Here is a 12,737-nt window from a genome sequence, read left to right as displayed (position 1 = left end):
TCAATCAATCAACTCATACATATTTACTGAGAACCTCAGGTCTATGGTAACAAAAGGATGTGGGGGTACGGGGAGGAAGACAATGTGAACAGTCATAAGGTTGGTAAAGATGAGTATAAATTGAGACACAGCAGTAGGGGACTGAGCCATGTGTGGCTCAGAAACAGGAATGGCAAAAATGGATGGTAATGTAAATCTGATTATAATCATGTATAAGAAGCCCAACTAGGGTGTAAGAGAACATGAGATACTGGAGATTCCATCAAAGTGAAATATATATGACATGCAGGTGGTGGCCCTTGTGCTGTGAGGAGAGAAGAAGAAAAAGAAAAATGGCTCTAAAATGATAGGGAGTTAGTGACTCAAAACTACAGTCAAATGACAGGGCCCAGGATGTGGATTTTGTAACAAGAGGCAAGATGGTGGAGGCATGTCAGCGTGAAGGCCTCAGAGTTGGACCACATCTTATTGGTGAGCTCAGGTGTGGGACTGTGCTGCAGGTGATTGACAACAAGCAGAAAGGAGAGGGACCTGGGAAAAGCCAGGACTGCAATGGGGGTGGGGGAGGTTTTAAGGAAAAACATTTTTAACATTTATTGAGAAAATCACAATGCTCAGCATTAGAGTAGGAGAGGAGGGAGGAGAATACGGTTGCCAAAGAAGCCAACAAGCTAACGGGGAAATGTTGGAGATCATCAATTAAGCATAACTGAATGTGTGTACATAGAAAACACATATATATACACATATACATAATATATATAGACATATACACATATAATATATAAAATTGTATATTTAAGGGTTAAATGCACTGGGGAAGTGAGACTATGTGGAGTAAAAAAGTTGAAAAGCTCAAGGTTCAAATCTGAAACTAGACTGTTATAGAACAGTTCCTTTTAAATACTAACAAGATAGCTGATAAGAGCAGGAGAGCCTTCCTGAGCCCAGTAGTGGGACAGAGGGTTTAAGAAAGGTTACCTTTAAATGGCCTCTCAGCAATCAGTGGCCAGGGAGACAGGAGAGAACATGGAACAGAAAGGGTGGCTGACAAAAGACGCGGAGTGTAAACACGATGAGTGTCTTGGTTTGCAAAGACAGTGAGGAGGGGCGCAATGCGGGTCTCGGTGCGGCGGAGCAATGCAGAGGGGTGCATCGGGTCACCGTGCAGAAGAGCAGATCCTGCTCACTGACACGGAGATCACATGCACAGAGGAAGGAAGCCCCTTTCCCCAAGCACAAGCACAGCCACACACAGCGTGCATTCAATTTGTCTGGAACTGCTATAAAACACTTGACAACAAAAGTAAAATGGAAAGAAAAATAAATTTTCAAATGCAATTTTAAAAATTCTCATATATTTCTGGACGTTGCCAGAGGCAAAAAAGGATTCATAAAACACATTACATTATTTGCAAAGCAGCCTGGCTATGAGTTTAATATGAATTACAGAAGATGGACCCAGAGGATGATTTCCCTGAATAATTTATTTCAGGCAGACCCTACTTCTCAGAAATAGGGAACTTAAAAAACAACATATCTAAGCACCAGTTTTTTGAGACCAGGTGCACTAATTTTGTAAAAGAGCCAAAGAAAGGTAATAGTATGGCAGTTTCTCAAAAAATTAAAAATAGAACTACCATGCAATTCAGTTAAATTCCACTAGTAGTATTTACCCAAAAAAAAGGAAAACAGTAAATCAAAATGATAGATGCACCCCTAATGTTTACTTGAGCATTACTTACAACAGCCAACATATGGAAGCAACCCAAGTGTCCATCCATAAAAGAATGGATAAAGAAGATTCAATATGCATGAGCGGGTGCGCACGCACGCACACGTGCACGCACACACACACACACACACACACACACACAAGAATATTACTCAGCCATAGAAAAGAACAAAATCCTGCCCTTTGCAACAACATGCATAGACCTAGAGGGTGTAACAATAAGTGAAATAAGAGTCAGAGAGAGACAAATACCATGTGAGTTCACTCATATATATAATTTAAGAAACAAATGAACAAAGGGGAAAAGACTAGGACAAACAGAAGACTAGACTCTTCACTACAGAGGACAAACTGACGGCTGCTACACGGAGGGGAGGCGGGGAATGCACATGACGAGCACTGAGTGAGGTAGAGAACTGCAGAATCACTATATTGTACACCTGAGACTAATGTGATGCTACACATTAATTATACCTGAATAAAAAATATATATGAAACAAAATAAAAATATTGGTATTATCTACAAAAAAAACCACATAAGTGTTTTCTTTTTTGGTTTCTTTAGCAAGTGGCAACCCTATAAACCAGAACATTATTACTTTTTTCTAGCAAAACAAGTTGTTTCATAGGATCTACCTACACAATGAAAATGTGGTGATCCCAGGACATCACACAATGATAGGTGATCAGCAAAAACAAAGTGAACTGGACTGCATCAAGGTCAAGTTCAACTGAATTCTAGTCAGTGCAACCAAGGCCTGGGTGCTGAACAAGTTTAGGAACTTGAAGAAGTAAAATCTAGAATCATTAAAGCTAATGGATTTCCTTTAGTCAAAGAAATAACAAGAAAAGGAGCAACACAATCTGAGTTTCTCAATAATTCTTCAATTTTAACAAAAATAAACATTAAAAATCTTGGTCTCTTCACATTACTGCACTGTTCATTGCTGTGAGGATTCCTGCACACTTCTTCTCTGGCACTTTTTTAAGTTAAATAAGCCAATTTTTTTCTGTATTGATACACACTGTCCAATTAGTAACTTGTAAATCCTAGACCAGAAATATAAATCTGGGCAGATTTTTACCTGAGGGCAGCTGCTTCTCCAGGAGTGATCTGCCTTGTGTCACATGGCATGGCCTCATCTGCTGTCAACTCCTGAACTCTGGTTTCCACCTTGGCCTTGGCTTATATAGCTAGCAGACTTCTGACTTAATGAAATCAATGGATTCTGACCTATCCCTGTTTTCATTTCTTGGCTTCCATACCCTCCATATGTTTGGGGTCCTAACACCTGTCTTTCCACTGGTGAGTTTCTCTGTGTGCTTTTGCAGCTATCCAAATGATTCAAGGTGATGAATGAAAGTATGCCTGTGTGTTGTTGGGAAGCTGGGGAGACAGTAAATTTGGTAAAGTGACTGGGACAATATGGGGTGCAGAAACAGCCAATATAAGGCAAACTGTTTTCCTTTTTCCAAAAAAAATTTTAAAGTTCCTATAGACAGAAGCCCAAAATTTCCTTTTGGGCCCAAGTTTGATATATGTTTTCTATGCTGCTCTTAAAAATTTATGTCCAAGATTTCTTCAAACAGAAATTATTAACCTATGGAGAGAAAAATAAAAGTACTACCTGACAAGACAACTTCAATAAGATCGCCTTCCTGGATATCGCTAGCCGTTTTCACCAGCTGAAGGATGTTTTCGGAGGTAGGTTCGTGGCGGAAAAGCAGGATCTTATCATACATTCCATAGAAACCACATTCGGGGAACTGTAAATACAGATACCACAATAGGTTAAATATCAAAATCTTCTAAATTTAAAAGAGAAACCAAATAAGTGTCAGGGTAAAAACACAAGTTAATTACAAAGGTTCAAAGTATCCAGAACATTGAAAATGAATGGGAAAGTTTATACTGACATGCCTCCAAGTCAGGAGGAAAGAAATCACATAAGAACAATAAGGACCAAATGATATTCTAATTAGAGGACAAGAAAATGGAAGAATATGAGATAAAAATCAGAGAGACTCCTGTCAGTGAGTGGCTAATAAATAAAATAGGTGTGAAGAATTGTGCATTTTTCAAGATCTATAGCAATCCAGTAGCAGAAAAATGGGAATCAGCTTATTACAATTGCATTACACCTACTGTTGCAATCTGCTTGCCAGAAAAGATCAGTTCATTTTGGCATAACTGAAAATAAGAGATGACTCAATAAAACTGATCATGTTCTGTGTGCGGGCTGAACATCTAGAGTCTTTGACTCAGGAAAGCACCAGAGAAGACAAACCAACTCTCCTTTCTGTTGCTACCCATACACTGCATTTAATTTTCATGCAATCTAAGTTAATTACGAACAATAGCCAGAAGTCAATTTGTCTTAAACACATAATGTTTAAATTCCCTCCACAGGGCTAAATCCAAGAGTTTCTTACTCAAGGGTTATCTCCCAATAGCAGGCATATAATGAATGGTATCTTATAGTAGCAAAATCTAGAAAAACTGTAACAATAACAATTACTATTATAATATTAACAATTACTATTCTCTGTATTTCCTATCTTCCTTCTAAAGCAATAAAAGGTTCTAAATTCGGACCACAGTCCTGATTTGTAATTCCATTTTAAAAGAATTATTTGATCAAAGGGTAGAAACATCCTTAAGTATCTTAACACAAACTTCAAACTGATAAGAAAACTACCAATCCACAATCTCATGGGCAGTGTTAAGAGAAGGTCCATCTGCAATGGCATTGGGTGTTTTTGTTAAAAACAACCGAACAACCTAAGTTAATTTTTATGTGTAAAGGACTCTGTTTTCATACACAATCTTTTCACATAACTATTAAGAATTATTATCTCTTTTATATATTGGTAGTTGTAATGTAGTGAGAAAAGGTCATAGCCGAGCACAGGATGCTTTTTATTCCTGTAACTGAGGATGGGTCTGACACCTAAGTCAATGAAAGTGTATTTTCAGGGGCTACTGTCATGGAGAAATGTCCAGAATATGGTTATCTTCAGAAAAATGCAGTGTATTGTGAATTCCTCTGTTTTTTCTTATTAATAATTAAAAATTAGGGGCTGTACTCAAGTAAGGCATTTTATACAAATTAAAATTAAGTATATTCAGATCATCCTCTTGCTTAAGAGTCTACTGATGACCAGGCTTAAAACTACTACTGCCTGTCAACTTAGAAAAGTTGGCTTCTGGGGCATCTGGGTGGCTCAGTCAGTTAAGTGTCCAACTTCAGCTCAGGTCATGATCTCATGTTCATAGATTTGAGTCCCACGTTGGGCTCTGCACTGACAGCTCAGAGTCTGGATCTTGCTTCAGATTCTGTGTCTGTCCCTCCCTCACTCGCACTGTGTGTCTCTCTCAAAAATAAATAAATAAATAAATAAATAAATAAACAAACATTAAAAAAAATTTTTTTAAATGTTGGTTTCCTTAAAGCAAACACAAGAGCTGAAATGATGTTACTGCTTCCATTATGCCAACTGAAGGAAAAATAAGTCCCTCTTTGGTAATAACAATCTTTTTATTATTATTACATTTTAGAAAAATATTTTTAAATGTTTTTTTAATTTATTTTTGAGAGACAGAGAGAGTCAGTGCGAGGAGGGGAGGGTCAGAGAGAGGGAGACACAGAATCCAAAGCAGGCTCCAGGCTCTAGATAGATGTCAGCACAAAGCCCGACATGGGGCTTGAACCCATGAACAGTGAGATCATGACCTGAGCCGAAGCCGGACGCTTAACCGACTGAGCCACCCAGATGTCCTTGTTATTACAATTTAAAGATTGATTTATTTTATTTGAGAGAGACACAGCATGAGTAAGGGAGGGGCAGAGAGAGAGGAAGGCACACAATCTGAAGCAGGCCTGACACGGGGCTTGAACTCACAAACCATAAGATCATGACCTGAGCTGAAGTCAGACACTGAGCTGACTGAGTCACTCACGTGCCCCAACAATATTTTTAGAGTACAAAGAGGAAAGAGTACTTTTTTATAGGGAAGAGTAAAATGCCATTTTCCCTAACTTAAAAGCAATGAATAGTTCATATACTCTCTTAAAAATCAACTTCACTGAGGTATAATTAACATAAAATAAAATGGATAGAAGTCTGTATTTTGACAACCATCAACACTCATGAAAACAAAGTCACAATCAGGCCAGGAAATATTTTTTTAAATGTTTATTTATTTTGAGAAAGAGAGAGAGGAAAAGAAAGAGAGAGAGAGAAAGAGAATTCTGAGCAGGCTCCATGCTTGGAGTCCAACTCCTGGCTCAATTCCACAAACAGTGAGATTGTGACCTGGTCTAAAATCAAAAGTCAGATGCTCAACCAACTGAGCCATCCACGCACTCCAGGCCATGAAATGTTTGCACCAACCCCCCCAAATTTTATTGTACCCTCTCATAGTCTATGCTATTCACAATCTTGACCCTAGGCACAGATTTGCTTTTTGCCACCATAAATTAGTTCATGTCCTACAGAGTTCCATACAAATGAAATCATACAGTGTATATATTATGTACTCTTTTCTGGCTAACTTATTTTGTGCACTATAATATTTTTGAGACTCATTTATACATACTGCCTTTGGGTTTCATCTCTATCAGTTATTAGTACTTCATTACATGGATCTAGGATAATTATGTATTTAACCCCAGATGGACATTCGCTTGTTTTTTATTCCCAATTTGTGGCTATCACGAATAATAATGCTATGAAAGTTTATGTACAAGTATTTCAGTGGGTTTCTCATTTTTATGAGTAAATAGCTAGGAACAGAATTTCTGGGTCATATAATTGTATGTTTGATTACACATTAACACATTATACATATTATTGTTGCTTTATATTATGCCATAAAGTCAAAGTCAGTTACTGTCTTTTTTTTTCTTTTCAAAATTGCTTTGGATATTATAGGTCTTGTGACTTTCCATATACAATTTAGAATCACTTTGTAATTTCTACAAAAAAATCTGCAATGACTGTTAATGATATTACATTGAAACATATATCAGTTTGGGTAAGATTATATTTTAACAATGTGGAGGTGTGTACTTTATTATGAACAAGATACATAGCACTATTTATTAGTCTCTTTTTCTCTCAAAAATGTTTTATAGTTTTTATTGTATGTGTCTTAGATATATTTGCTAAACTTGCCTTTAAGTATTTGGTATTTTTGTGCTATTTCATTTTTATTTAGTTATTTTTGAGAGTGAAAACATGCAGGGGTGGGGCAGAGAGAGAGGAGAGACAGAAAATCCCAAGCAGACTCCACATGGTCAGTGCAGAACTCAATGCGGGGCTCAAATTCATAAACCATGAGATCATGACCTGAGCTGAAATTAAGAATTGGACACTTAACTGAGCCACCCTGGCAACTCTTTATCCTATTTTAAATAGTTGATTAAGGTATAATCGACATACAATAAAATTCACCCTTTTTAGTGTGTAGTTGCTCAAGTTTTGACAAATGTATATGAGGACTACACATCAGATTATGTGCTGTAGACAAAACAGCCAAGATATAGAACAGTTCCCATCACCCCCTAAAATTTCCCGATGCCCGTTTGTTATCAACTTCTCCCCTGATGCCCAACCCTGAGAAAATACTGATCAGCTTTCTGTCTCTGTAACTTGTTCTTCTCAAGAATGTCATATAAATGGTATTAGCTCATTTATATTGTATATAATTTTGAATCTGACTTTTTTCACTTAGTGTAATAAATTTGAGATTGTCCATTCTGTTGTATTAGACAACAGACTGTTTATTCCATTTTATTGCTGAGGAATGCTGCACAGTATTCCACGGATGTATCCATTCCTCAGTTGAGGGGCATTTTAGTTCCACTTTTTGACTATTATAAATGAAGTTGCTATAAATGTCCACTTAGAGGTTTCTGTGTGAACACAGGTTTTTATTTCTTTGGGGTATATGGAGGTATCTGAATAACTTTATACAATTGCCAAACTGTTTTTGAAACTGGCTATACCATTTGACATTCCCATCAGCAGTGGATGACAGTTCCTATTGCTCTGCATCCTTGACAGCATTTGGTAATGTTGGTTGTTTTTACTTTAGACACTCTAATAGGTGTATAATAGTATCTCATAGTTTTAATTTGCATTTCCCTAATCACTAACGAGGTTGAGCATCTTTCCATGTGCTTATATGCCCCCTCATGCACACAACTGATCAACTCCTTTGCCCATTTTTTAAATTGAATTGTCTTCTTATCAATGAGCTCCAATAATTCTTTACATATTCTAGATAAAAGCTTTTCATCAGATATGTGTTTTACAGATTTTTCTTCCAGTCTGTGGCTTGTCTTCTCATTCTCTTCATACTGTTTTCTAAAGTTCTTAATTTATATAAAGCCCAACTTACTTCAAATATTTTCTTATGGATCATGCTTTTGGTTTAATATCTAATAAATCTCTGTGTAGCTGAAAGTGACACATATTCCCCTATGTTTTATTCTACATTTTATTGTTTGTGTGTTTTATATTTGGGTCTATGCTACACCTTGAGATGATTTTTGAATGAAGGAAAAAACATAGATCAAGGCTCTCTCTTTTTTTCTTTAATAGAATTGGTATGAGTTCTTCCTTAAATGTTTGGTAGAATTCTCTAGCAAAGGCATATAAGCCTGGATTTTTCTACTAAAATTCAGCTCTGAGATAGCACTACTTAGCAGTTTTTATTTTCAAGGAATCTATTCATTTTATCCAAATTTCTGACTTCTGAGCAAAAGGGTTTCTTAAATAGTATTCCTTTATCATTCTTTTCATGTCTGTGGGGTCTATAGTTACATCTCTTAATACGTTCTCATAATTTGTGTCTTTTCTCCCTTTTTTCTTGATTAGTCTATATATTGGTCTATATATCTATTTTCAAGTCAGTTCTACACTGTTTGGATTACAGTAACATATTTTGAAGTCAGTAAATATGCTTTCAGTTTTATTCTTCTTGCAAAAATTGCCTGGGCTATTTGGAGTCTTCCATAGTTCCATATGAATTTCAGAATTGTATTTTCTACTTCTGTAAAAATGCTGTTGGTATTTTGTCAGGGATTGCATTGAATCTGTAGATTGCTTTGGGTAGTATTAATTCCTCTAATACACGAACGTACAACATCTATGTTTTCTTCCTTTCTTTGAGCAGTGTTTTATGGTTTTCACTGTACAAGTCTTTCACCTCATATCTTCACCTAAATCCTTGAAAGCTCTTTTCTACTAAGTCTATCATCTCTACCATTTCTGTCTGCTTCCATTAACTATTTTGATCCTGGTTGTGGGCTACATGTCCTCCTACACTTCCTGCTTTTTTATAGGTATACATTTTTAAAATTGAAGTACAGTTAACATGCCATGTTACATTAGATTCAGACATACAACACAGTGGTTCAACAATTCTATGTTACGCTAAGCTAATCCCAAGTGTAGCTACCATCTCTTACCAGGTAATGCTATTATAATACTTTGACTATATTCCCTATGTTGTACCTTTCATCCTGTATCCTTGTGATTTATTCAGTCCATCACTGGGAACCTGTACCTCCCACTCCTTTTCATCCATTTTGCCCAACCCCCTACCTCCTCCTCTCCAGCAACCACCAGTTTGTTCTCTACAGTTATGGGTCTGTGTCTACTTTTTTTGTTTGTTTGTTCATCTGTCTTTTAGATTCCATATGTAAGTGAAATCATATGGTATTTGTCTTCCTCTGCCTGACTTATTTCACTTAGTATAAAAATAGAAATGCCATATGATCCAGTAATTCTACTACTGAGTATTTACCCAAAGAAAATAAAAATACCAATTCGAAAAGATATATTCAACCTTCTATTTATGGCAGTATTATTTAAACAGCAAAGATATGGAAGCAATGGAAGTGTCCACTGATAAATGAATGGATAAAGAAAATATAATGTGTATATACATAATGGAATGTTATTCAGCCATATAAAATAATGAGGCCTTGCCATCTGCAACAACATGGATAGACCCAGTGGGTATAATGCTGAGGGAAAGTCAGTCAGGGAAAGGCAAATACCATATGATTTCATTTATATGTAAAACATGTGTATACTTTTTAAATTAGATGCCAGATTTTTGAATTAATGTGAGCAGTTAAACTTTGCTGTCTTCCTTTGCAGACAACCTTGATATTTGTTGTAGCAAAATATTAAGATAACTGCAGATCAGTTTTATCTTTTCAAGACTTATTTTTAGGCTTTGTTAAGGCAGCTCTAGAGGAGTATTTCCTCTAGGGATAGCTTAACCCTGCTATTAATATGAAATTCTTCGAACATCTCTATGGAATACCTCAAGCATTCAGTGAAATTTCTCCCATTTGCCTGATATAAAATCAGCCTCCCAGCCCTGTGTGAGCTCTGGAATGTGTTCATTTCATAGCTTCCCAGCAGCTGCTCTTTTCACCTGACTTACGGATTTTCACCTTCCACACAGATACGTAGTCAGTCTAATACTCAAGCAGGTCCTTAAGCAGATTTCTGAAACTCTTTCCCTGTATACATCCCACTTTCTAGTATTTCTCCCCTAAAAATTCTTTGACCAGGTCACCTTGAGCTCTATTCTGTGTCTCTTCTGTACAGCCAGGTGGGAGGCTCTTCTTACGTCCTCTCTCCCTGCACCTCACTCCGGATCCTGCCTGCAGGCAGAAAGCTCCAATGACTGTAGTACTTACCATGTTTGTTTCTCTTCTCTCAGGCATCACAGTCCTGCATTCCCATCGGACAGGGTCTAGAAGAGGCATTCTGTACATGTGGCACGGTTTCCTATTGGTTTGGAACAGGTGAGGCTATCCCAAACCAGCTATTCCTTGTGCATAGAACTCAAAGCCCCATGTGACTTTTAAATATGGAATGCTCATCTTTTCAACCCAATCTTTTGACTACTTAATTCTATGTAAACAGCATTTGCAAGAAAAGTCAGTTAAAGAAAAAATGTCCACAACTGATAAGAGTACATTTTAAGATTACATTGAAATAAGATACTAAATACATGTAATACGATAAAATTACAAAATTAAAATTTATCATCTAACTCTTAAACCTCACTTTGAGAGTTTGAATTAAACTTTTACTTAAAGAGTCTTCTTTGATTTGAACACAAAATACACTACATTAATTAATGCACAGATCCTCTTACCATATCCTTTCCAAAACCATGGATACCTGATTCTGATTCGGGATAGGAAAGAGAAAATTCAAGGTATGCAGTGTTTGAGCTGGCGTCAGTAGACAACAGCAGTTGGAGAGGAAGAGAGATAAAACAGCACTGTTTCCTCAAAAAAGAGCCAACCTTAACAGTGTCTTCTCAGTAATGTCTGGTGGACGTGCTGTGTGAAGGAGGGACAAGGTGGCAATACACAAAAGGGGCTTCGGAGACAAAGATTCTGCTGCCTCATCAAAATTTCTGTTAACATGTCCACATGCCTCTTGCTTTCTTTAAGCACTCTGCTATATTCTGTTTCTTTATGGACTTACATTGCTAACATCTGAGCATCACATTCTGTTATGCCTCTCTGTAAAACTGTGGGTCTACAGAATGGATGATTTTGATTTCAAGTAAGGCTTGGATGCCTCACATCCTCATTATTATGTTTCTTTCTGAGGGTGACTCACAAAATACTTAAAAGTAAGGATAGTACAATACCAATATATACAACACATATCAAAGCTATTATTTAGAAAGACTAAACTAAAAAAAAGACAGAATTGTAAATATTTATGAAGGTTATTTGTCCAAGATACAGATGACTAAGGTGTGGATATTCTCTCTCCCACATTCCCTCTTACTAGGTCATAGCCATGGCTTTTCTCTCTTCATTAACGAGCCATTCAGAATCAGGTTGTAGAGCCTTGTGAAGAAGGGCACAGGGGTGAGCATGAAGGCCTAGCCTCACAGGACAGTTGTCATGGCAGCAGATAGTGAGGGTTCAATTTGTTTTTTCAGACTGTACCTTTTCCTATTGGCCAAAACATATATATATACATATGCACATTTGCCTTTTACCGTTAAGAGGGAAAAAAATATTTTCTTTGACATAATGTAACATTCTGCTTGAACAGAAACTATATACAATAAGACTTCCAAAAATTATATTTTAAAATGATGCTTGGAAGGTGAAAAGTATAATGAAACAATGCCTGACAACTGAGAAGAGAACATATTGGGGGAAAACACTCACGGAACAACATTTCCTAATTTGGTCATAATCATCTGTTTTTATGTGAAGGTGTGTGAGCTTTGAAATCTGAAAACCCTCATTAAACTAAACAGGCTTTCAGAAAGGCTCAGAGGCTTGTAAACTCAGCTGGAGCTTATTACAAGATCAGTTCTGTGTTTCACAGAGGCTTTGTGGTTGTGAGCGCAAACATCTGAGATAAGTGATTTCAAGCTCTCTCCAAGTTTGACTGTAACAAAACTGGCCAGTGTGAAAATACGGCCAACAATCACGGCCCTGGTCCTAAGCTCTTTAATTCTACCCTATGCTGGAAACCTCTACGCTGCTGTGTGTATCATTTGGCATTTTTGACCACAGAGCACAATTTACTGTTACATTTCAGTATAAATTCATGGCTGGCCAGACAATGTGCTCCAGAGTAGAATAAATACATGTTTTAATGAGTTACTGCAATGCGACCTGGCCAACGGGAACTCTAAGGAACAAAGGGTGCTTTTCCACAGTTGAGGCCAATCACAAAGGGCAAGAAACCAGCAATACCTGAAACAAATTAATCTATGAGTCAGTCAAGTAGAAAAAAAGAGAGAGAGATGGCCTGCTTAGGAACTGAAAATACACTGCCAGTTTACTTTTGCTGCCAGGTGACGAAAATCCTAGAATTAAATTATTCTGCTCAATAACAAGACACATCAGGCGCTGAATATTGTATACTCTTCTCATTGAAGAGGCTTTCCAAGTTATTTTCAAAGAACTCTCCTGTTTGTGACAAGTGG

General features: G+C 37.0%; 1 protein-coding gene across 2 annotated transcripts in view; it reads right to left on the bottom strand.

Moving 5' to 3' along the window:
• The window catches only part of PRKD1 (protein kinase D1), a 312,778-nt gene that overhangs the window by 134,856 nt on the left and 165,185 nt on the right, over positions 1-12,737 (bottom strand). For both annotated transcript variants that reach the window (XM_029952419.1, XM_029952420.1), the window contains exon 2: positions 3,364-3,502. In XM_029952419.1, the coding sequence (XP_029808279.1) occupies positions 3,364-3,502 (139 nt within the window). The remainder of the gene's footprint in view (positions 1-3,363; positions 3,503-12,737) is intronic.

This window comes from Suricata suricatta, chromosome 9, assembly GCF_006229205.1.
Source record: "Suricata suricatta isolate VVHF042 chromosome 9, meerkat_22Aug2017_6uvM2_HiC, whole genome shotgun sequence".
NCBI classification, from domain to species: domain Eukaryota; kingdom Metazoa; phylum Chordata; class Mammalia; order Carnivora; family Herpestidae; genus Suricata; species Suricata suricatta.
This window is presented reverse-complemented; position numbering and strand designations above follow the sequence as displayed.